Source organism: Siphateles boraxobius, unplaced genomic scaffold, assembly GCF_051911475.1.
Source record: "Siphateles boraxobius isolate OS27281-9 unplaced genomic scaffold, OSU_SipBor_1 12, whole genome shotgun sequence".
Classification (NCBI taxonomy): Eukaryota; Metazoa; Chordata; class Actinopteri; order Cypriniformes; family Leuciscidae; genus Siphateles; species Siphateles boraxobius.
The window spans coordinates 10324523-10351494 of NW_027508722.1; the positions used below are offsets into that span (position 1 = coordinate 10324523).

At 36.7% G+C, this 26972-nt stretch overlaps 1 protein-coding gene across 2 annotated transcripts in view; it reads left to right on the top strand.

Moving 5' to 3' along the window:
- Positions 1–4948: 4948 nt before the first annotated feature.
- ice1 (KIAA0947-like (H. sapiens)) overlaps positions 4949–26972 on the top strand; it is a 28176-nt gene continuing 6152 nt past the window's right edge. Inside the window, exons 1-19 of one of the 2 annotated variants that reach the window (XM_077207276.1) lie at positions 4949–5184; positions 5595–5653; positions 7771–7824; positions 9495–9606; positions 13712–13788; positions 13881–13918; positions 15180–15262; positions 15508–15584; positions 15726–15763; positions 16017–16099; positions 16202–16238; positions 16311–16361; positions 18096–18176; positions 18302–18735; positions 19335–21590; positions 21692–21860; positions 23384–23544; positions 23814–24004; positions 24128–24228. In XM_077207276.1, the coding sequence (XP_077063391.1) occupies positions 5095–5184; positions 5595–5653; positions 7771–7824; positions 9495–9606; positions 13712–13788; positions 13881–13918; positions 15180–15262; positions 15508–15584; positions 15726–15763; positions 16017–16099; positions 16202–16238; positions 16311–16361; positions 18096–18176; positions 18302–18735; positions 19335–21590; positions 21692–21860; positions 23384–23544; positions 23814–24004; positions 24128–24228 (4192 nt within the window). In that variant the 5' untranslated portion in view covers positions 4949–5094. Of the gene's footprint in view, positions 5185–5594; positions 5654–7770; positions 9026–9494; positions 9607–13711; positions 13789–13880; positions 13919–15179; positions 15263–15507; positions 15585–15725; positions 15764–16016; positions 16100–16201; positions 16239–16310; positions 16362–18095; positions 18177–18301; positions 18736–19334; positions 21591–21691; positions 21861–23383; positions 23545–23813; positions 24005–24127; positions 24229–26972 lie in introns of both variants that reach the window. The other variant, XM_077207284.1, reaches the window with a different exon arrangement.

Genomic DNA, 26972 nt, shown 5'->3' on the forward strand with positions numbered 1-26972 from the left:
ATCATGTATTATTATTCCCCAAAAGACCAAGAGTTCCTGTAGAATAGTGCATATAACAAATTCATAAGGAAAATTTGTAAATAATAAATAAGCTTATGGCTTTCTATTTAAATCCAATTATATTTTTCCACCAGTAGTGGGCTCTTGCTCAATGAAAGCAAATATGTACATCAGAGTCCACAGAAGTTAGTGCGGAAAGACCGTAAAATTTTTTAAGTGGAACACAGCCAAAGTCCAAAACCTGAAATGCGTGTCTCAAGGAAACATCCCAATTGTGTACTGTTGTGGCTAATCCATGGCCACAAAAGTAAAATAATCTTTTTGCATTCAATTCCGAATGCAGCTTTGTGGAGCTGAGGATTAACAGGATGCAGCGCGGCTGTAGAACACCGGTGTTGGAGACACTGAAGGAGATTTTGTTCTCTAAAGCAGAACCCTGCAAGCTGACAAGACCCTGAAATCAAACTGTTTAATCTACAATCTATTCAGTGTTTGTTACAGCACAAATATAACATTTGAATGCAAGATTTTAGACTATTTGTCATGTTTTGTACATGTAAACAGCAATCTGAACCCCATGACTCAAATCCTCCTTAAAAAAAACAACTGGTTCAAGAGAGCCTGATTCTAGTAATTCAACTGCAGCCATAGCAGTACACGTTAAGAACAGTCCATTTTAAGATCAGAATTGTTAAAACTGAGACAGTGTATGTTTTCACAACAGAAATTATATTTGTTTTGATTGCTCTTTAGTGGATGGATGGAATCTTGCTGTTGGTTTGTTCAGATTCATATTCAGCAATAACAACCTCAAGTGTTCATCTACATCCAGGCAAGACATCCTGGAATTCTTCATAGTCTGGTCAGAATATGCCAAAAACCAATAATAATTTACTTCTAATGGGTGTCAGCTCGTTTTGGGTACGAAGAAAATGGATCACCTGGCCAAGCAGATCCTATAAAAGTTTACCAACCTACAAAGAGACTACAATCAACCCTCCCCCATTTAGTATTGGCTTGGGCTGCATTCCAGTCAAAAATTGTCATGCCCTTCACTCGCTAACTTCCCTCAATCTCGTTCACTCGGATGCATGTCATTGCATAAGTTGCATGAGTGCCCACTACTGGCAGAACCTTTGCAATAGGCTGAATTGGAACTTGCTAAGCCTTTGATCACTTAGAATCCACTATGGCAGAGGTGTACAATCCTGCTCCTGAAGGGCCACTGTCCTGCAGAGTTTAGTTCCAACCCTAATCAAACACACCCGAATCGGCTCATCAAGCTCTTCAGGATCGCTTGAATATACAAAGGCAGGTGTGCTGAAGCAGGTTGGAACTAAACTCTGCAGGACAGTGGCCCTCCAGGAGCAGGATTGAAGACCTCTGCACTATGGGGTTTATTTTTTATTTTTTTTCTTACAAAATTGTTTAATGCAGCATTTTATATCTATACTGAAAAAAATTATAAATGCAACACTTATTTTTGCACTCATTTTTCATGAGCTGAACTCAAAGATCTAAGACTTTTTCTATGTACACAAAAGGCCTATTTCTCAAAATTGTTCTAAATCTATGTTAGTGAGCACTTCTTTGCCGGGATAATCCATCCACCTCACTGGTGTGGCATATCATGATGCTGATTAGAATGCATGATTATTGCACAGGTGTGCCTTAGGCTGGCCACAATAAAAGGCCACTCTAAAATGTGCAGTTTTACTGTATTGGGGGTCCGAAAACCAGTCAGTATCTGGTGTGACCACCATTTGCCTCACAGAGTGCAACACATCTCCTTCACATAGAGTTGATCAGGTCGTCTATTGTGTCCTGTGGAATGTTGGTCCACTTCTCTTCAATGGCTGTGCGAAGTTGCTGGATATTGGCAGGACCTGGAACACGCTGTCGTATACAGAGCATCCCAAACATGCTCAATGGGTTTTATGTCCGGTGAGTATGCTGGCCATGCAAGAACTGGGATGTTTTCAGCTTCCAGGAATTGTGTACAGATCCTTGCAACATGGTGCTGTGCATTATAATGCTGCAACATGAGGTAATGGTCGTGGATGAATGACAAAACAATGGGCCTCAGGATGTCGTCACTGTATCTCTGTGCATTCAAAATGCCATCAATATAATGCACCTGTGAACGAACACGGGTGCATTTTTTTGATGGCATTTTGAATGCACAGAGATACAATGACGTATGTCCATAACATATGCCTGCTCATACCATAACCCCACCGCCACCATGGGCAACTCGATCCACAACGTTGACATCAACAAACCGCTCACCCACACAACGCCATACATGCTGTCTGCTATCTGCCCTGTACAGTGAAAACCGTGATTCATCCGTGAAGAGAACACCTCCAAAGTGCCAGACGCCATGCCGAATGTGAGCACTTGTCCACTCAAGTGGGTTACGATGACGAACTGCAGTCAGGTCTAGACTCCGATGAGGACGACGAGCATGCAGATGAGATTCCCTGAGGCGGTTTCTGACAGTTTGTGCAGAAATTATTTGGTAATGTAAACCGATTGTTGCAGCAGCTGTCCATGTGGCTGGTCTCAGACAATCTTGGAGGTGAAGATGCTGGATGTGGAGGTCCTGGGCTGCTGTGGTTACACGTCGTCTGCGGTTTTGAGGCCAGTTGGATGTACTGCCAAATTCTCTGAAATGCCTTTGGAGATGGCTTATGGTAGAGAAATGAACATTCAATTCACAGGCAACAGCTCCGGTGAACATTCCTGCAGTCAGCATGCCAGTTGCATGCTCTCTCAAACCTTTGAGTTCAGCTCATGAAAAATGGGGCAAAAACAAAAGTGTTGCGTTTATAATTTTGTTCAGTGTATATAGGTGTGTTTGAGTTGTTTACATTATGATATTATTATTAGTATTTTTTTTTAGAGTGGTTTGTGGTGGGGTTAAATAAACGCAATAACTTTTTAACTTTTAATCTTTTTAACAATTTTTGAAGGCAGAAACACATTGGGACCAGGCTCGTCATTACTGCCACCATGGCTTTCGTTGCAGTGGCAGTTGTAGTTGTAGCCGCTAGTTCTACATTGGTGGAAGCACAGATATGTTCATTGATACATGAAACTATCCAAAGAACAATCTACTAATTGTTATACCTTTCTCCCCCAATGAGGAGCTGGAGGCCAGAAGAATCACCCCTATGGACATGAATAAGACCTGAAGCAGATAGTTGGCTCTGTGTTTCTTAGTATGTGAGAGAGATCTTGACTGCTAACCAAAGTTTTATTAAACCACTCACACTGACCCTTGATGTGTGTCTTTTGGACCCAGTAATGATCACATAACTTCTGGTTTAAAGCATTTCCTGAATTCTTGCACTGACTAGTGAATTTGTGCAGATACCCCAAATGTATATACGTACACTCACAGACTAGCACTCCAGCACACAGTGTCCCCACTAGAGACTCTGCCATTCTGGGAATCATCAAACAGGCTTTTTTGTGATTTGGTAGGGTTGCAAAGCCAGAAAATGCATAGGTTTTCCTAGCATTAAAGTCACTATGAAATCAAAATGGACTTGTTTGTTTGTTGGAATATAGCAGTATTAATTATAAATTGTTTATCAATGCAATTAAATTCATGCGCCCTTATAAACTTTAACAAAAGTTACTTCCTCTCCCTTTTGCAACAACATTTCTTCTCTGATGACGTGTTTACTGGCGCAGGAGCGGGACAACCTGTCACTCACAAGAGATCACAGCAAGAGCAAATGACAATGAGTTACAATCAAGCCAATGTTGATGCTTTAATGCTAATTGCATTAAGTTCACGTTACAAAATGATGTTGATGACACTGTTTTAATATCTGTGTTGAATGACTTGGACAGTGGGCTTCATCAACAGGGTTTGAATAAATTGATAGAGTGGTGTGTGAATAAATGCTCTTGTCATTAATACAAGTAAAACCGAGAAGATAATATTTGGGTCGACATCTGACACTCATATAATGTCTGTTTTTATTCGTAGTGAAAAAATTAGACTGGTTAAAGGAGGATGATAGATGATATGTTATCCTGCAAAGATAATATTGATACTCTCTGTAAAAGAACAAAGCAGAGAATTTGCTTTCTTCGTCGTCTTAGGTCATTTGGAGTAAGACAATAGATTCTTCTGTTGTTCTTTAGGTCTGTGGTAATGAGTATACTGCAATATTGCAACCCTAATGGTAAAAACAAAGTTGTTTAATACAATTAAAAATCTGTTCAAAGATTGTAGGTCAGCCTCTTGAGAAGCTTTATGATTCAGCTTATAACAATTTGCTAAGGCTGGCTAATAATATGGTTTATAACCCTATTCATATCCTGCATAATGAGTTCGAATTATTACCATCAAAGTGAAGGTACAGAATTCCAAGATTCAACAAGGTGAGGCTGAAACACTCTTTTGTGCATCAGCGTTGAATAATACACTTAATCAGAAATCAAGAGTATTGTGAAGGTGTTGTAGTTGTATAAGTGTAGTACTGAATGTATAATGACCAGCGTGACCAGCGCTGAGAAAAGCATAGACATATGGTGAAAAGTCTCAGGCACAACTAAAGAGCCTCTTATTGTATACTTGTTTTTCATAAATTCGTCCTTAAACATGAGTAGTTCCGGATTGATAGCGCACGTAAGTGCAATGCGTCCTGGTCATCCTTGTTTAGTCAGACCAGGACGTTTTTTTTGCCCATAGATATGTTTTTTGCCTACCTACAGTTTCACAGCGGTCAGAAGCTTCTACCCCATATGCCTAGAATCAACTCCATTATTATAATCCAATTATATTAAAGTTTACCCCATTCGTTTCACACTGTAAATTACTTTTTACTTTGTAAAGTGATGGACTTTGTTTGAAATACCACCGTACAATAATTTTAAAAGTTTTATGAAACCATATCACTTTTTAATCAGGCGTCAACAGCGGGCAGCTGGGGCCCTTCCCCTGGGGTCCTCAGTCAACGTGCTGCGGTAGAAGTACGTTTGCGTGCGCAATGATCTGAGGGGCTTGTTTTGGTTACACGTTTTTATATATTTGGAGGGACGATACGATTCCGCTGATATTATTGAATCTTTACCATGATGCCGGGGGAGAACCAGTCCAAAGCCGGAGGAATCGCCTCTGAAGCAACTCCTGGCACCTGTCAAAACTGCACTGTTTTAAATCAGGTGAGAAGTTTATTCCTCAAACTAACATAACGTTACTGTCCAGTAAGTTAGTTATTTGCTTGATTAATTGGTTACGCATTAATTATGGCCATGATACGGTAATTAATAACGCAATATGTTAATTTGATAATTATTTTGTTGTTAAACATATGAAGATTGAGTGTATGAATACGCTATATATGTTGTTTATATTACACCTGTCTTAGTCACTGTTTTAATTTTACAGTCGCATCGAACGAATGTGATTTCCACTTAGTGGCACACAACTGTTTATGTTTTTTTAGTTTATTGATTTCGTGTTTAATGCAGATACCAGAGTCATTCTTTTAGTTGATGAATGAATGCACTTTTCATGGTTTTGGCTGTTGATTACAAGTAAGTTAAAGCTAATACTATGTTTACATTTTCAGAACTTAGATGAATATGTGGCTGCTTTGTTAACTCTCAAGCAAAAGATCGTCGAAACGGAGTGAGTGCTTTTATTACTATTGTTTTTAATTATATTCTATCAATTCAAGAATACCTTACACATACATTTAGTCACGTACTTGCAAGGAAGCAAAGGAACAGTTTTAAAAATGTGAAGTAAGTTTATGTCTGACTTTGGTTCTTCTGCACCACCGCTCTGACAACGCTCTTGTTGTCATGACACTCAGCGTATTGTTTTCTACTAAATGAAAAATGGGATATTATTCACAATTTAGTATGCAAATAGATGCAAGAAAGAAAACCAATTACTGAATTGCTATGCAAGTATTACAGTGACACCACTACTGCCGGTTACATTTGAACGTTGATAATTCAGTAGATCAAGTCATTGGCAGAGCCGTTGAAAAAAAAAAGAGACAGAATTGCGACACTCTTCTGTAATCTCGCCGCCTCGCGGTCACGTGGTTCATGTAGATCTCAATAGTTCCAGACAAACCCAAGCTGTCATCATGTTTAAATGGGTTGCAGTGGGACAGATAGCAGGACATTTTGGCAAATATCAATCATCATGTGCACTGATTACTACGTGGACTAGTATATTCTGTATGGTAAGACTAAGGGATGTATTAAAAGAGGTGTGAAAATAGTATTAAAACGTGTAAAGTGTACTATATGTATCTGTAGCAATAATAACATATTGTATGAATGTTGAAGATAATATTATTATTATTATTTTACTAATTATTTCTGTGGTAAAAAAACGCTGTGGCACCAAGATAGGCTACTATAAAGGGTGCCCTTAGGTTTGCTATAGTGGCCCTATGTGTACCGGGCCTGAACAATCTGACATCTGGTTAGTGACGTGTTAATCGTGTTGTCTAACTGCTATTAGAATCTTATTAGCTATTATACTACCCCAAATCAAGAAAAGTTGGGACATTTTGTAAAATGCAATAAAATCTGTAATTTGTTAATTCTCTTTCAACTTTAACTGACAAAAGTACAAAGAAAAGATTTCTAATCTTTTCACTGAACAACTTAATTGTATTTTGTAAATATAATTTTTCTTTAACACTCAATCACGATACCCTCACCTCTTTCCAATTCACTTATTGTTGACTGTTTCAAAACAGTTTAACTTGGATATTGTATAAGCTTTTCACTTTTATTTTGCCTCTGTCCTAACTTTTTTAAAGTGTGTAGTAGGAACCATATTTACAAAATATATAAAATTGTTCAGTGAAAACAAAATATTTTCTTTGTACTTTTGTCAATTAAATAAAGTTGAAAGAGAATCAACAAATCACAGATTCTTGATTTTATTGCATTTTACAAAATGTCCCAACTTGATTTAGGTTTGTATAATGAGAAACATCAAACAAAAACTGGCAAAATAATAATGATAGACTCATGAGAAGTCAGCTAAAGCGTGAAAATGTAAAAAAAAAAAAACAGTCATTTCATCAACTTGCCAGCGGATGTGCTTGGTAGATACTGAAATGAATGGGGTTCATCGCAGGAACCATTTTTGGTTTGATTCCGAAGTTCACAACTATCATTTGCCCGACGACACATGATACTTCTGCATTCTCTGATTCCAGTGAAAGTCTATGGGAGTGTCGCAACTCTATCAACGACTCTGGTCAATGGAAGATTCACAAATTTTAAACACAACATTGTGTCACTGTTTGCAGTGTGTTTGTTCACTACTCACTATACTCCTAATGTTTGTGCACTAACTTGGATGGGTTAAATGCAGAGGACAAATTCTGAGTATGGGTTGCCTTACTTGGCCTTCACATGTCACTTTTACTTTATTACATATACATTTTACAGTAAATAAATAAAATATAGTTGGCATATCTAGACTTAATGCCTATAGCAGAGTTTGAATATAACATGTTTGTTAAATGGTTCAAACTTTAGTAATTGCAATTGAGTTGCAAAAGTTTAATATTTAGGGTTAGGCCGTTCCAACTAGAATGTTTAAAGAAATATATTTACAGTTATTTTTTTGTAAGTACTGTAACTGTAATAATCAGATTCATACTTAATGGCAAAAATGAACATCTTACTTGCTGACATTTCAGTTTTAACTGCATTTTTGAATAAAACTAACATTCTTATCTTCTAATAACTTTCACATTTTTATTTCAGCCGTCTCTTGAGTGAATACAAAGAGAAGTGTGACGATATCCTTTCCAAAGCTATGTAGATGATATGATTGTTCTTGCTTTTGTCATGATGTGTGTTGATTTACTGATTAATTTTATTGTAGATTTTATGTTAGTTGTTGGGTACGTATATTGTGCAACATCACATGAGCAGGAGTGCTGTTGTATTGAATATCAGCCCGGCCACACTAAGCCTCAGGTAATCACCTCACAGCCATGCTGATAGTCATTACAACAGCATGGTTGAGAGTGAAATATTATTTTTATACCATTTAAGAAACAAAGTTAATACTGAATTAGAAACAATGTTTTTGTTTTGGTTCAATCTAAGAACAAATGGCATTTTTACGTTGTATTACGCAGCATCCTTTCCAAATGGTAGCCGGTTAAAATGAAATAAATTAACATTTAGATGTAAATGTGATTGTATTTCAATTTTGTAGTAATTTTCAGTGGCACTAAGAATTTAGTTTTCAATACTGTCACTGTTCAATTACACCGCTGGTGTAAAATCCGAATGCAAGTTTGCTCACCCCGGCACAGAGGTGGTATGTGTGAAATGCGTCTTGCCCTAATATTTACTACTAAATAAAGTAAAGAAAGAAAGTTTGGTTTCATGAATTCTTTGGAAATCAATAAAAATAAAAATATAAACATTTAAAAATAACATTTCCAGTGTGGATCAATTAAGGTATTTTTTTATCCAGTTTTCCCTTATATAATAATATACATTCAACAAAATTGTTATTTTTCATTTTCATTCTTTGAAACATTTGTAATTTCTGATATCATTATTACATTACATTTTAGAAACATTTTGGCCAGTTAATCTCCCCCCCCCCCCCATCCAATGAAAATGGTTGCAAAAGAAAGTGTTCAACTTTGCAAGTTACCAAGCATTTGTATTTAACTAGAGCAATGGCAAATATAATTTCCTAGTTCCTTTAACATATCTCTTAATTAATTATTCTGCTTAAGCTCCTATATGGGGTTTCCATTACCTATTCCATGACTGCTAGTCAGAGAAACGTCCAAATCTGTAGTGATAAAAATCACAGAAACTCTAAAGTGAAAATGTGCTCATTGTCCCAGGCACAATCGCACTCTACTACCCACTCCGTACTGCTCACATACACTGGTCTGGAGCACAGTGAAGCCGAAACTTTAAAAATTTACATTTTCTCTGAATCCATCTTTGTTTTCCTTGACAAAAAGTCACAGCTTCAGAAATCACAGAGGTAAGACCTTATTTTCTTTTTCACTAGTTACATGCGTAATAGATTTATTTTTAGGTGACATTTATGTTTTAAGCAGCTGCTATTTATCAAAGTGATTTACAGTGCACATTTACCAGGCTGTTACCAGAAGAATAGATATACCAGTGAATATGCCATGCATGTGCACTGATTCCTCAACTGGCATAATTTGCAATAATTATTGCAAAGATATTGTACTTGTTATGTTGCAACTAAAGTAATGCAAAGCCAAGATGCTGCTTTACATGTACTTTTACCCTCAGTTGCTACAGATAAGTTCCTTAAAGCAAGCACAGGTAATTTGTTGTGCAGTAGCCTAAAGTTTTAGAAGTTTGATAATGTGCACAATAGCATAATTTTCTGCCAAAAAATTGTCAATTATGATTGAAGTATATTGACTAAATGTGTGTTTGAAGAATGCCTTTGAAACATGGTGATGTGTTTTTCACAGAGAGAGCAGCAAACTGCACAGACAGCTGGATGAGGTGCTACTGAAGCTTGAGCCCTTAGAGAAGCAAACAGTGGAGTATGAACAGATGAAGACAGAGCTGGAGAAAATTAAGGTTTGTGTTCAAACCCCTGAATTTCTAACCATCACATCATAATTTCAGTAATCGCTACCAATTGCAATGAATTTCCCTGATTCTCATTGCCAATTTCAATACAGATTTAAAAACTTCCACTTTTATAAAAAAGTTAAGTATTAATATAAACTAGGGCTGTCAACATTAATGCGGTAGCGCATGCAATTAATTCTAAATCCTTAACACATTTAAATAATTTAACGTAAATAACGAATATAAATTACGTTACAGACAAATAAACAGACATAATAATAAAGCACGTGAAATAGGCGTCATTAACGTAATTTGCGTCATGCAGTTAGATGATCTTAGAAGTTGGGAGTTTATAACACTGAGCATCTACAATACCTCTAACCCTGGTAGATGGAAATTTCTATTTTAACCCTTTGACCTGATTTTGCTTCTTTGATTGCAATTAGATCATTTTAAGCTGGTAAACTAGAAAATGTTCTTTCCAAAACAGCGCTAATGTAAAGAAAACCAGGCTGATTACATCAGAGATTGCTGAGAGAATAGAGACTTCAGTGAATTATTAATTCCAGTGTGTTTCACTTTAAAACACAAGCTGTGTCATATTCTGTCATTGTTTCTGAAGACCGCTTGCCCTCACGCATCGCGGTGTGTGAAATACTGATTGAACGGAACATCAAAACATCCCATCACTGTGTATGGCAAGATGATATACAAACTTCGTTTCTCGGCTGGATAAAGCAAACCAGCGTCTCACTAGTAAAGTTTTGATGGATGAGGATTGCAATCAAGGTAAAGACGATTACCTTGAATGAATCTTACAGTAAGCACGTGCGAGTCTGTTATATTGATGCGCAAACAAACCGTGTATGTGCGCTCTCGACACACTGATTGCACATTGTATTTACACATTTCAGTACATTCATGTTGTTTCCAAACACATTCAGGATAATGTTTTTATCGGTCGGGTTTAGTAAGTCTTAAAAATGTAAATTTTCTGCTATAATTGCTGTTTAGTAATTCTGAATGGAATCATGTACTGTAGTAGACATATGCGGTTGGTTTAGTTTCCTTGTTCAGTATTGCAACTTGATATGCCTAAAATCTTAACAATAACTTAAATATACCTTGAAAAAGCTTGCAGAAAATGGAAAAATATACAAAATAACACAAAATGAAAATAACATGTCGTATTGGGGTTATGGAAACAACACTTACCATGGTGAATTCACAATACTAACACGAACTGTTAATGAAACATGGAAACTGCTTCTGAATAGAATGAACATCATACCTGCATGCAGTTATTCACAGCTAAAAAATGACGTACCAGTAACGTGATTTATTGGTACTTTACTTTTATTTCATGACTTACTATTTGACTACATAACTATATTACGTTGCATGCTTGTAGTTTCTTTTGCAATTTAGTGAAGTGATATACAGTATGTGCCGCCGCATTTGCGCTTGCAATTGAAGAGTGTGCGCTACGAGCACAGTATAACATCTGACAGGAAAGTTCGTTTTACTGAGGTGAGACTTTATTTTTCTCAATATATATATATATATATATATATATATATATATATATATATATATATATATATATATATATATATATATATATATATATATATATATATTTCTTTTTTTTCCTTTTTTTTTTTAAATAACGATAGAATAATGAGAATGAAATATAGCCTGACAACATGTCATCTGACCGCAGATACTGAATTGGGACAACGTGTTTTTCTCAGGCCCTCTGACAGAAGTGTCAACACATGCACGTCTTTCAAAAATAAGTCTCCCATCAGAAAAAAACATTTAGAATTTAACTTTTTTGTTGTTGAAGTTGTTTCTTTGACTGCACACCAAGTAGGTTGTGACCCACCAGTTGAGAAACACCGGTTTAATCGACTAGTCTCGCACATTCCCTGGCATTTACCCATGTAAGAGATCGAAAAACTGTGCTTTTGTATTGAACTAAAGCCCCTATATACTTAAGGTAAATTTTATTTTGTTCTTTGCTTAGCAGTAAAAAGAAGTTTGAAAAATAGTTTTGCAGCTATATACTGTTGGTGAGCATTCCAATGCCTCCTAAGCTGTTGAAAGCAGCGTTTTCATAAATATGTAAATATGTGCTGCACACTTTCCTCTAAATAACAAAATAGACACCGCAATAATAACAGCGGTGAGAAAACAGAAGTTAAGAAAGCATCTGATCGTAGCAATGGTGATGTGTTTGCACAAGATTTGCAGCAGTTTCCTGTGTTTTTGTTTCTACTTGCGTCTGATATTGATGGATTGAACAAAAGAACTGAACCGGAAAAGACTTCCACATCAGAGCACAACTACTAATCACCACGGTAGTGTGAAGGTGTTTACCTGACAACTTTTTTGGAAAGTTTGGTTTGGCAAACTGTTTCCTGGAAAAAATTCCAAACTAACTTTTTTTTTTGAGTGCCTAATATTGTTAAATTATGTCATGCTAGTTTGTTCTTTAACTACTTTTGATTGGAGAATATTTGGGCCTTTAAGTTTGCGATCTTTTCTACCAATTCAATATAAGGATCTACAAGTTCTTAAATTCAAGTTAGAATGGTCATTCATCGTGAAGTTATGGCTCGTTTCCACTGAGCGGTACGGTACGGTACAGTGCGGTTCGGTAAACCATGATCTGGCTAGCGTTTCCACCGCCAACAGTACCCTTACTTGATAGGCGTGGTGTTTGCCGGAAAGAAGCGATCGACGTCATTTTCGCGCAAAGAAGAAAGCCACATAGTAAACAACAATGGATGACATACAGCAGATCTTGTTCTTGCTTCTCGGCATGTTTGTCACAAGAAACAAGCGCCGGGATTAGGCGTTTCTCAATACCAAGTAGCCTGCGCAAAATCCGACTCAGGAGAATGACTCCCGAGGACGCGAGTCCAGTAGTTCTGCTAATGGAACAGCGCATTCTTGAAAGCGCCACTCAGCTCGCTCTGCTACTTCGGTTATCTCTGTATGTACATTTTAGGCAACAATAAAACGAAATATTTTTTCGATTTCATTTTAATACATTTTAAACATTATAAGCACAAAAATGTGGTTTAGGCAACACATAACCTATTGATTAGGCTATATTCACTGCATATAGGCTATACGGTAGCCTATATTTATAACAAAACTAAATATAAAACACAACCCTGCCTCTTTTCGTTTAAATTTAAAAATTTTAAACATATTCCAGGCAATATGTGCATTGGTACAAATGTTGCAATAAACAACATTACAGATGATCTCGTAATAAAATAAAAAATGACAAAACTCAAACCTATGTCTTTTTGTTAAATTTCAGTTTCATCAATAATAGCCATTATAAAAGTATAAGTAAAAGGTACAAAAAGCTATACAATAAAGCTTTAATAACATAAAGCAAACAATTCAGTCAAATATACAAATTCAGCGCTCAAATATATGAAAATTCACTTAGCCTTCTGCTAAAGCTATTGGCCAGGGAACGAATCATAGATTCACGAGACCAAAGATCGCCTGTTAGGTCTATACAAGACGAATTATATATAATGTTTAACCACTACAGAGACGTCAGAGTCACCGGCAAACATCAGAATGACTAGCTGAGGAAAGGCTGTTCCAGGCAGGGTACATGAGCGCCGAGCGCCCGGTGATTGCTTGGAATGGATCTCAGTCAAATTATCATAAATCTATAAATAAACCACAGATTTGAGCTTTAAAATACTACATTCTTGCCTGAAAAACTCTTAAAACTACATTTCGTGACACAATAACAGTAGTATTATATTTCAGCTGTATATTAAAAAATGGCGCTTCTAATGCCCTTGTAGCACGCACAAATGACGATACTCTGTCTACCAATCAACGTTCTGCAGTGAGTCTAGCTCCACCTTTTAGTACCGTACCACTGTGCTAGGTACCCCGGCTTTTTGGTACCATTCACAACTTTTGACAGTGGAAACGCAAATAATTGCGTACCGTACCGAACTGTACCGTACCACTCAGTGGAAACGAGCCATAGGTTAAGCTAACTTTAACTGGACTTGAAATATGTGCATGCTAATTTCTCTTTTCTTTTTGCTTTTTTATACAACAGGCTGAATTGAAATTGTATCAACAGAAATGTGAAGATGTCAACAGACTGAGAGCTGAAAGTGTTCAGACACTTTCTCTGTAAGACCACTCTTTACCGTACTATCACTGTTGATTAGTTCTGCTTGTCATGATGTCTTCTACTCACTGTATTTATCTTTCTCTACTCACAGGAAAGAAAAAGCTGAAGAATCCTTAAGACAAGCAGAGGGTACATGCATCACAAATTATTTTAAGATTAGAACAGGGCCTATATGTCAAGAGTGCTGATAATATTAATAAAAAAACATGATCAAAACTAGGGATGCACCGATACCAGTTTTTCCAAAACGAGTCCGATAACGATACTTTCATTTTTGGTGCCGATACGATACCTGTATTTTCACTGCATTTGTAATTTTTTAATGGATTGGGTAGAGAAACCAAAAAAATATTTTTGTTTAGTAAATATATATTTCCTTCAGTTATTTTCCTGATAAGCATGTTAAAAGGTGTTTTACTAATGTCACACTAATTCTCTATTCTCTATTCCAATTCTGATACTACAGCAAAAACTACTAGCCTTTTAAATGAAAATTTAAAAACAAGTAGGCAGTCAGTAATAAAATAGAAACAAATAATCAAATTATAAAGTTTTGGGGGTTTTCAGGTAGGTCTAACAGTAGTTTTCAAGTACATAATTTGAATAAAGTAATCAAATGTGAAATAATACTACATATTATTATTTACTTTATAAATTAAATATAGATTAATCTTTATAAAGTTACAGAAGTAATTCAGTCAATAGCAGTGAGTGATTACTTTGTCTTTTGTAGTTTGATTATCAGTAAAATAAATACAGCAGCAAGTTTATTAGGCTGCTGTCCTTTTAAGACCGAATGCACGGACGGATCCAATATAGCTTGCCCTACAGTATGTGCATTTTCTTTGTTTACGTTCATTAAGATATAACCGACTATTTTTACCAGGATACTCGCCAAGATGGACGTTTAACATAATTTTGTGTAAATTTGTCCATTCAAGCGCAAGACGTGAAAGAGGATTCAATTTGCACGCTGTGTGAGGCAGCTTTCAGGGCGCGGTCTTTGGATGTTTGCATTCATGAAACTACTTGACCTGCAAACGTCCTTTAATAATGTAGGGAACCACTCGTTATACATAAATCACATAACAGTTTATGTTTTACTTACATACTGTATACGATTTAGTTTGAATCAAAATGATGCATGTGTGCTGATTGAACAATCAGAAATCTCGGTTTACTTCTTTGCCATTTACATCCGACCGAACTACAAACTTTCCACTGATGTCTGTGAAAAAGGGATGCGCGCTTGTACTCTAGTACAAGAGTTCAGTATGAATGTGCATCCCTAATGAAAACTGAAACTGTCTTTTCTGTGATTTGTTCACTCACTGAATTCCTGTATCATATTTGTGTTGTACATAAACATGTAATTGTGCCATTTTCACAGACACCGTGCAAAAGCAAAACCTGGAGAATGAGAAGCTCAAAACAGAAATAAAATCACTGAAGGAAGATCTGCAGGAAACTCAGGTTAGGTTCTTTGAAGTTGCCGCTGTGATTTATAGATTGGTTAGTCCAAACAAAAGATTATTATCAATGGTATTCAAGTGGAATACTGGATTTTTAAAGTTAATGTATCAGTACCACCTTAGATTGGCTCTAAAATAGTGGAGTTATTATACTATTTGTCTTTTTGTATTTCGTTGATTGCCTTAGTTTTTTTTTTTTTTTTTTTTTTAATTTCTGACCCATTTTTTGGGTTTCTTTATTTCAAGGATTCTCTCAGAAAATATGTTCAGACCATTGAGGAACATGAGAATCTCAAGTTGGAGAATGCCAAGACCCTAATTATGTAAGTCTAGCTGGGTCTGCAAATGCTTGTCCTTTTTTTTAAAATTTGGTGTTGGTATTTGTTAGGGTTGAGTTGTACAGTGATCTTCAGAAGAAAATTTTTTTACGTTTTAATATATGTATATATTTTTTCTCCTCTCAGGAAAGGAAACCTTGAGAATGAGCTTTTGGTGCTGAAAGGTCTGTGTTAGTGATCTTATACATATTACATATACATATTAAACTGTATGCATGAATGCCATTTTTAATTCTGCTTTAGATTTGTTTAACTTATCTGAATATGTCTATCATATCTGTCTATCACAGCACATTAAAACATATATTGGATTGTTTTCTAATCTCCTTACCTTATGTTCCAGCAAATGGTTTTGTGCACTATATAGATTGGAGATAAAAGCTAAACTAAAGTCTTACTGTGTTTATCTGTACACAGAGTCAAAATTTCAACAGGACAATGAAATTGGTGTTCTAAACAATGAGAAAAGAAGACTAGAAGAAGTGCTGTACACAACACAGGTTCAAATTTTGCTGTAATAATTTATATGCTCTGGTGAAATGTAAAGTAAAAGGCAACCCGTAATCATTCATTCTGATTATTCTTTTCTCTACTGTTTTCAGCAAAGACTGAATAAACTTGAGAAGGAGTTCAACAAAGGTATGAGTTATGCATAAGTGCACTTAGTATATTATTTGTTTTCAGTCATTAAACATTTTTTTTTTATCTTAGAAAAAAAGAGTACGTCTTCTCAAACCGATACAGAGCCACTAATTGACAAAGGTATGCATTGTTTAAAACTAGGGCTGCACGATATTGGGAAAAAATTACATTGCGATATTTTATTTTTCTGAGATATACTTCGCAATATGAAAACAATTTCACCAGATGACTTGAATAGCTCTCTTTGGAAAGAATGAATCATCTGAATGACTGTGGTGATTTTGTAATGGAGTAAATCTGCATAGAAACTATTATAGTATAGTATATATATGTATAATATAGTTAACTAGAGTTTATAAATGGAACCTTATTTTAAAGTGTTACCGATTTGTTATGTCTCGTGAGTTCAGTGTTGGACAGATCAGGGGTCTCATTTATAAAACTGTGCGTAGGATCCTTACTAAAAGTGTATGTGCGCCCGAAATCCAAAAATAGTCAGCGGAAGATTGTGTGCACATGTGTCTCCTCCCCGTAATAACCATATATGGAGCTTACAACGCCTAGTTTTACTATGCATGTTCTCATTTGCATATCATTTGCATTTGATTATTCATCCACGTGATAACATGTCGGTAGGCCTGACATTAGGAAAATGTGAAATACGGATGTGCCGTCACATCACATTAATAAAAATCATTTAGCAGCCTTTCCTTGCCTTGTTTTTGAATAAATAAATCAAATAGTATAAAATACATTTCAGAGAAAGTTTGTCTCAATCTTTTCCACTGGCCAAATAGTATTTTTATTTGATTTATATTTTTAATGGAAACTGATAGACCTTTTTGTGCATTATTTGTACAAAACTATTTTCTCAGACAATCTGCTATTATCATAAGCAATTATATCTGTAGTTAAAACATTAAAACACAGCATGCCAGAGGAAACGTGTGCAAAAACATTGCATCCACAACAAATATTTCTATTTATTGAATATAAAATATGTTGTAACTTCTCAGTTATGATTTCATGTAGTTCAAGTGTTTAACTCCATTAATGAGAATGGCATAGGCTTATTTCATCTAAATGTTTATATCAGAAGTAAAACAGTTTAAATAATTATTTTATTTATTTAAACTGTTATTGTGAACACGCACTGTATTAATGATTAGGACTTATAACGAAGATTTACGGTTTTACTTCATGTGCCGTTAGATAGGATATATAGCGCGTCAGTTTCACTAAACGGCCCAACGCGCTCGCTTGACATTTAAGAAGGGATGGATATTTGCTTCAAGTGATTTGGTGAGTGAAATTATATTTGTATTCTGTATGTATAATTTTCTTTGGATTTTCTGTCTAAAAGTGACCAAAAAGTCATTTAACCCCAGTTTACCGCAGCTCCATCTCCAAAACGTTAGTACGCATGGGTCAGAGTTTGCGTGCAGGTGCGCAAAATTTCCCGTCAAGTTTTTTTTTTTAAATCAAAACTTATGCGAGGGAAGTGACGAACGCCTCTTTCAGGGCCTGTTTTGTGCGTACGCAATGTGCGTACGCAATTCACTATATGATGGTTATTTGCAATTAATCCGCGAATCTCAAGCGTTACGGGCCGGGGAGCTGTTGGCCCATACTGATCATGAATCACGGATCAATTACGATCCCTAAGGCTAATTACATCGCACATCCTGCGATGTGACTATCGTCGTGGATGCGCACATCACGTTATCGATGCTAAAACGATACATCGTGCAGCCCTATTTAAAACTGTCAGACTTTCCGTTGTTCTATTAAATGCTTGTATATTTAAAAGAAAACATCTGAATAGCATGGCAATTGATAATGTTTCCTTTTCAGGCAAAGTCAGAATGCTGCTGGAAGAACTCTGGCATTGCGTGGAAACTTCATCCCAGACACAAGAAAATTTGTTTATTACTGGTAATTCTTGCGTTGATTAAGCAAAATTTTACCTTGCTGAAATGTATTCATTATCAAGTCACTAAGCTTAATCGTGATGAAGAGGATTAATCGTGATGAAGAGGCAATGCATTTTTCTTTTACAGGAGAAGAGGCAGCACCCTTGAAAAGTCAACCTAAAAGAATACCTTCTCAACCACTGCTTAACAGTCCTTTAGGAAGACCAATTTCCCATCCGTCTCCAGGGAATCCCAGTCCAGAAACTAAGTTGCAATTTTCAAAACGCTCCTCACCTAAATCACCTCCAGCTATCAATAGGCCTTCATCATCACCTCAAAAACTGAAAAAGCAGAATAATGACCAACAGTTCAGTGCACCAAGTAGAAAGAGGAAAGGAAGTTCAGATGTGCTTGAACATGTGAACACTTGGACCGATGATGCCAATAGACCTTCAGTAAAGGAAATGACAGATGGAGATTTTTTACATGGAGATTACTGTATTGATTTGCAGAGCATTAAAGAGTGGTTCAAGCCTTTGCCCACAGCTTTATCACCTGTGCATAGCCCCTCAATAGAGCTGGTGAGTGAACATTTACATTTCAATTACATTGTAATGCTCAAGTGATGAAATTGCAGTGCCATTACTGTGATTTTTGGAGATGTGGACTTGAGTCTTGGTCTTTTAGCGAATATTAAAATATTTCTGACTTGAATTTGACTTTACTTCAAAATAACTATTTGTGACTTTGCTTGTAACAAATATTTCCTTCTAAAACTTTCTAATGAGATCAGTTTAGATATGTTGAGAAAGCATTGCGAAGAATATATGAATATATATATATATATATATATATATATATATATATATATATATATATATATATATATATGAAGTTTCACACCGACATCTACACAAGATTTAATTTCAGCCTACAGAAATTGTGCCGTAGAAATTCACAATACAAGTCATTTGCAATTGACTGAATTACTGACAAAAAACATGTGAAGCATTGCATGTCATCTCAAATATAGTGGTATCCATGGAGATTCAACAATGATGTTGCCTAAGGCATTTAGTTAAATCATTTAATACTGACTTGTAAAATGTAACCGTGATGTTCCTGTATGACCAGTAGTGGTGAAGAGATGTAGTGTAACATTTTTCATTTGTTCTTCCAGGTCAATGTAAATGACGACCAACCAATGTCCGATACTGAACAGGACAATCAATCAGATAATGGAAAACCAGAAACACTGTCAAGGTTACAAAAAGATATTCTTCAAAACAACACAAAATTAGAACCTTCAGATGTTGAGGATCAGAAGTCATTGCTAAAAGAAGTGGAAAAATCTTCTGTACTTTTGTCCCTAAACACTCAAGCAAGATCAGCTCTATCTGTTGATAATTTAGATCTTGAAAACACTTTGTCTTACAGCCAACACATGGAGGTAGAGAATATGTTTGAAGGAACGAATGGCTGTGAGGCCAACACTCAGAGTCGAACTGCAAAGTCAGGTATAGAAAATGGACACAGTGTGGAAAGTTCCGTAGAAAGTGACACCATACAAACCGTGGTAGAACTTCCGCCGATGAATCCAAATGATGACACAACAAAATTGGAGGATACAAAAATCGCTAATAATCTTAAAGATCTGTTGGGAAACTCAGATCCTCAGCAGGATATAAACTCTGAGCTAGTGCACAGCAATTCTATTGAATCTACAGAAAGCAAAACTTCTCCGGTACAGCCCAATTTGACATCGGAAAGTAATGTCAAGAGCGTTTTAACACATGATGTGAACTATAGTAAGTTAGACAGTATTGACAATAAGGAATCAAAGAGTTGTGTACCACTAGAAATGAAGGCTGTTGCAGATATATCAACTCATGAAATCAAGAAACGACTGGCTGGCAAGGCTGACCAATCTGAATATAGTGCTGAGGATAATGTTTCAACACCTACAGAAGATCAGAAAAGTTTGGATGCAAGAGTAAATGGAGGTCCATGCCCTTTAAGAACCTCAGAGACTGAAGAATCATCATCAGAAGATGAAGGATTTTTTGGTTTGAAGATAAAGGTTAGGGGTGTTCACACAAGGTCAGAAGGAAGAATCCCCTCAGAAGAATTGGATAATGTTCCTGGGAATATGCAGTCAGAAAATGACAAAACTGTTCAAAAGTTTCTGAGTCAAGAAAATAACCCTAAGGATACTGAAGAAAATGATTCGGCAATCTCAGGGAAAACATCAGTGCAAATGAATAATGAATCTCAACAGGCAGAGGAGATGTCAACTGATACCTGTAGTCCTTGTGTCAAAAATCTAGTCAGTAATGTTTATAACCACAAGGAAACATCAGGAGATTCTGCAGTAGATAGTCTTGAGGATACCAGCACACCATGCCAAGGTACTCTGGATGCAGAATATTCTACCTTTGAAAAAGGTAACTATATTTCCCTTGCTCCAGGTCTCCACACCCAAACTCATATTACACCAACCTCATGTTTATCTCTTGGAAGGGTTCGAACAGAGATGGGTCCACCCCTACCTCCAGTGGTTATGCCACTTACTGCTACTCCTCCAAGGTTTGGAAAACATAACACTCCTTTAAAGCCTACTTCAATATCCTCTGGATTACCAACAGATGGACCAATGTCTCCTAAGACAATACCTTCCGTGCCTGTTATTGATTCAGCTCTTCCGGATGCCTCAAAAATGTCTCCGTGCTTGACCACTCCATCGCCGTCTTGTGGAGTTCCCTCCTCACCACTTCAGTTTGGATCAGCTACTCCAAAACATGCTGTTCCGGTCCCAGGAAGGCTCCCGTCATCTGCCTTATCCTCCTCCCCTCCAGCTGCTTCTCAGGAAAACTCCATGCAGATGCTGGATACTATGTATCCTGACCTCTCTGCACAAGCCCGCACATTAAACATACTCCGTGGGAACGTCAACCTGAACCGAGCTGGCAATGAGAATGGTACACCCCCTCCCTCTGTTAACCAGATATCAGGAAATAAAACAATCAGTTCTTCATCTACTGCCTTTACCAAAACAGAGCAGAAACCAAAAAAGACAGGTGTGAACATGCTTTTGCCAAAAAGTGCTAAAAGACTCAGACTTGATAACTGTTCACCTGCTCCTCCTGGTGTTGATTTTCCTGCAGAACAAGTAAAGGATCATCAAATGGTTATTAAAACAGAGTCCATCCAATCTCACCAAGAAATAAAAAGCAGTCAGCAGATAATTGAGAAAAAGCCAGACAACAACACAGTGGACAAAGATTGTAAAATCTCGGAAGCACTGGCCAAAGTTGGAATTTCCTGTTTTGATGTTTTGCCTGTTGTTAAGAGCCATGTTTTTCTTGGGAGAATATCTCAGGTGCCGATTTTGATTGATGAAGAAAAGGCTGTAATTGCTGAGTTCTGTGAAAATCAGGTACGTGTTTATGCTTGGCACAAGTCAGATGTTTTTTTTTAGGTAATGCAAATGTGTGCATTAATATCCTCAAAGCTGCATTTTTTTTTCTTATTCTTTAGTTTTCAGCAGAAAAACTCTTGTCTGCCATATTGACTAAACTAAAGACTGAGAGGAACATTCTGAGTCGTGAAAATATACAAGCTCTGTGTAGAGTCTACATCGGAATATGTCGCCAGATAGGGGACTATCAGAAAGCCCATGCCTTTGCATACAACATTCTCAAAGAGGGTGAGTTTACAGCAACTTTTCCCATTATATCTATATGGTATGTTTATTAAACATGTGTCGTTTTAGTTGTTTAGCCTTTTTAGTCAGGGGTTCTCAACTCTAGCCCTCGAGGTCCATTTTCCTGTAGAGTAAGGAAAATCACTAACTTGCCTTCCCATCATTTTTTTGTAATCCTGAAAACCTTTATTATCCTTGGAGCAAAACTCTGCAGGAAAAAGAACCGTGAGGGCCAGATTTGAGAATCCCTGCTTTAAGTGTTGGTATTATTAAATGTAAGTAGACTTTTAGAGTAGGGATGGGACGGTATGAAAATTTCATATCACGATTATAGTGACCGAAATTATCGTGATTATCAATATTATCACGGTTTTGTTAAAACAAGATGAAAGTTTTAAAAAAGAACTGATGCTCACACTGAAAACATTTCAACAAGTTTTATATTTGAGAATCAACAAACAACAAATAAAACAAGCAGCTCTATGCACTTTAAAGCAAGATTCTATTCTGTGGCATTTCCTTCCTTATAATGACCGTCGTCAATAGCAACGCATTATAACTCAGCGCACATCCATGCGCTCTCATTTCATTCAAATACAACTTGTCATCTTGCGTCTCTGTTTTTGATTGTATTAAAAATGAAATCAGAGTTGATTTATTGTTCACAGAATTTGATAATATTGTTGTGATCATCTTGTCTGGACGAGTTTTGTACACTGTACAAAATGTATTTAACAGGTAAGAATAGAGACATTAATCTCTATTCAATATGTCCCCATTATTATGTGGTAAAATCAGTGTAATAAGAGTACAATGAATATACATTATTATCTCTTAAATTTCACTCTTAATAGTCTTGTTGGAACTTGTTCGTTCGTCTTTGGCTCAAATCCACTTATTGCTGCGAACTTGTCTTCGCGGAAGCTTCAAGTTTATTTCAAGTGAGTGAGATAAAATATTTCAACTCAAAACAACATTTTGTGCCAAATTACTTCCCAGACGCAGTTTTAGTATTGAGGTTAAAGTTAACTTGCCTTGCATTCGCTACAAAAGTGGATGATGGTCACACAGGACGGCTCGGCAGATTTGAAGTGTTTACCCCATCACAGCGACTTTTTTTGAGCATGTTCTGCAGACAGAGTGACCATCCTCGATTAAGTTTCCCTCAGGATTTTTGTAAATGCCAAAATATGACCACACCTCAGATTTGATCCTCTTAAAAGGCTGAAAAATCTCCCGAGCACGGTCACCGCCTTCCGCCATTCCTTCTCGATTAAAAAGAAAAACCCCAACATTGCGCTCATGCATCAGACTGTTGCTGGCTGGACAGGATTTATAGTGAGTTATTAAAATCGTGATAATAAAACACGGTTTTAATGATAATTGAATTTTAAACGATATTACTAACCGTCAGTACATTTTATCGTGGTTTATAGTGAAACTGGTAATCGTCCCATCCCTATTTCAGAGACATGGCATGTCTGAGATTTACTGACATTGATTCGATCCGGATTCTTCACTCACAGATTTTCCTGATGCCTCCAAGCTAATTTTGTTCATGGTCACAACATGGCCAAGTGTGCTTTTCCATGAGACCTCCTTGTGCAAGGCCATTCATACAGTGGCCAAGCTTAAATCAGATGAAGACAGTTTGGATTACCTAACTAAATATCTACACTGGGATAAGGTATGGTTCATTGCCCATTCTTTTGCTTACAGTCTGTGATGGCGCAAACAAATACCATGATTCATTCTATTACCAATAATTATTATTACAAAGCCAATAGATTCTGTCATTTCCTTCCTGACCCTGCTATTTGTCCTCTGGACATCATATGTATAAAGAGAGGGCACAGAACAGTTTAATTTTGTATCCTTTAATTCAATGGATAAAAACATACAGTTTAAATCATTTAATTATCTTGCAGTTTAACAGTTTTCCCTAATATTTCTTAGAGTCCTCCTGATGACATCCAAGAATTGATCAGCAACACATTGAAGGCACTTCAAGAAGACAAAACTTTGACATTCCAGAAGCATGATCGTCATGGTCACGACCTTTGCCCAACTGCTTGGGAATATATATATACCTTGGATCTCTTGTGTACACACATGGAGTGGAAGTGGACGCATGATTATGTTATTGGGTATATTTATTTACCAAGTACAGAATGTTAAATAATTTAAAAGAATGGATAATAAATATAATAATAATAATAATATAGAATTGATAATTGATATATTTCTCATGACTTTTTTTTTTTCAACAGCAAAGAGCTATGGCCCGTAATGAACACTTGGGTGACACAGTCAAGGCTTCAGCAATCCCCAGTCCGTGATGTTTCTGTAGCAGCTGTTCTGCGATTGATCGGTAAGTTGTTTTATTCGCATGAAGTGATTAATACTGAAAGTATTTAGTTTATTCAAAGTAACATTAAATGAGAGGGTTTTTTTGTTTTTGTTTAAATTATTAGTTTGTTTTAATATTAAATTAAAATTTAAAAATAATTAAATCTATACAATTTATGGTAACACTTAGGGATGGGCGATATATTATCGTTTGTGACATACTGGTAAAATTTTTCCTCACGATAAGAATTTGTCTTCCTAAGCTGAGGAGAAAATTATCGCTAAACAGGTACTGGTGTGTTCACACCGAACGCGAATTTAATTAATTGCACGAGTAGATTACATACAAAGTCAATGCAAAGACACGAATAGAAGCATCATTAGCACTGGGCGTCGCGAATTGGGCGACGCGTTTGCCGCGAACGTCTTCCGCGCAAGTTTAAAAATTTGAACTCGAGCGAATGTTCAAGCGTCTAACTAGACGCGTATTTGACGCTCTATTCGCGTTCGGTGTGAACACACCATTACTACCTCTACAATCTGGAACTGGTACTCACAGATAGATTCTGGAACTGGTACACACAGATAGATTTTCACCCTCCCATCTCGCAGAACACTGACTGAGCGCTTGAGAGTTTCGCTCTCCGTCAAGTGATCCGTAAATCCCACTATATCAGTTCATCTCAATAAATCACAGTGTATTTGACGCGCAGTAAACACTAGTGTGAGGCGCACGACTTGCTGTCACTTTGCAGTGAGCGCTCAGTGTTTCTCACACACTCAACGAGCGAGAGAGTTTAACATACCACGCAGAATTGGAATTGCATAACTCCTGACACAAATTAAGACAAATACTGAAACTTGAGTCTTATATCTTTTTAATAATCATAATAATTATTCTCTCTAGGCCAATTCAAGTCAAGTCAAGTCATCCTCATTTATATAGCGCTTTTAACAATGTAGATTGTTTCAAAGCAGCTTTACAGAGATAAACATATAATTTAAGGTAACAGAGATTGGTTTGGTTTTATAGTGGCTCTTGAAAAATGTTTTTTCCAGCTAAAGTTAGTTTTGATTGATTCACTTCCGTCTAAATGATCATTTGCTATTAAATTAGGGGCCGCTAAGATGACACCGTTCTCTCTAAACAGACTTTAAACGTGAACCTGTGATAGACGCTGATGGCGTTCACATGCCCATTAAGAATTGATTCTATAGTTATGTGCGTTTGAATATATGTGCGCAGGTTTGTAATTCCTTCAATTAAGATTATGAGAAATTATTGACATTGCACTCTTTAGCAGTTGCACTTGTGCAATTCTACATATCCGTTTTCCTTAGTTCCGTGGTTCTCCAATTTTTTAGAGTGCCGCACCCCCCTTCCACTTTACTTTACTTCCACATTAAGGGTCAATATTTGCCCCCTTTAAAGGTGCCTTGTGTAATATCCGCAAAAAACAAACAATTCATACTCCACATTCCATACCAGATTGGGGCAGTCTACCTCCAGAAAGTGAATTGATGTACTCTAGAGTAACAAACGAGAAAAGGCAGTCTCTATGCTCCGCCCCTACCTTCACAACGACCCTAGAGCCATAGCCGAGCCAACTCCTAATAGAGGACGTTTTGAGTCCAGAGGAACGTTGGTTGATGTCAGGTGATTTTTAAATGACATCTTCAAGCTACTCCCCTTCACCATCTAATGTTCATATTCGTTTTGTTCATATTACATTTTTATTGTTAGTTTGAATTAGGCTACATTAATTTGACAGACAGCATTCGCTGCTGTTGACCAAGCTAGCGCCATTCAGAGCTTCCAACTCTCACGAATTCACCGTCACCGATTCTGTCAACGCAATTCAAACAAAAAATACCGTTTTGGCGCTTGTAAATGTTAACGTTACACGACAGATCCCTAGCGCACGTGAACCGATCATCTCTACTAGCTAATAGTAATAGTAAAAACACACGAACACTGTTGAAAGATACAGTATGCTACAACTTACCAAAATGTATTCTTCATACATAATACAGACCAATAATTTTTTTAATCAGTGTGCAGAGGTCAATAACATAGCTGGAGAACAAATATGTCAGATTTACCTCAGGAAAGCAATTTAGTAAACATGATATAGCTCACGTAGTTCTCATTACACCTTTCAATGTAGCCATCGCTAACTTTAGAACTTATATCGAACAGCCTTCGATACATTTCTATGTTATAACTTCCCGAAAAAACTAAACAAACATATAAAACAAACTTCTAGCGAAATACTAACAGAATCTTACTTACCAATCCAAAAGAAATGTTGCAAGTTCGGAGTCAAATCTCATTTCTTTCATTTCCATTAGTTGTCTCCAACGATGGAAAGCAGTGCCAATGTTAACTCTGGTTCTGCTCCTTTATCAGATTTTATTTGTGATTCCGAGCGCGTTTTTTTCCCCCTGCAGCGGGTGGTTGTGGTAAGGTTCTCTTGCCAAGGGATTCAGCCATTCTTTCGCTCTCTTCCCTGAACTGAACTGTAGTAGTGGGGTGTACTTTCCACACGAAGACACGATTGACATCAGGTTCAAATACGCCCACAAGCCGTGCGACTTATTCGTGTATTGCAGTTTGGCTGGTGTTGCCCGCATACCGCCTCCCATGGCCGAAACTGGTATTATGACATCTGTCGGGCCGGGGCTAGTAATTTAGCATGCTAATTCAGGTTGATATCTCTGCAACACTATAACTTTTCATTTTTTTAATGACACCATCGCCCTTAT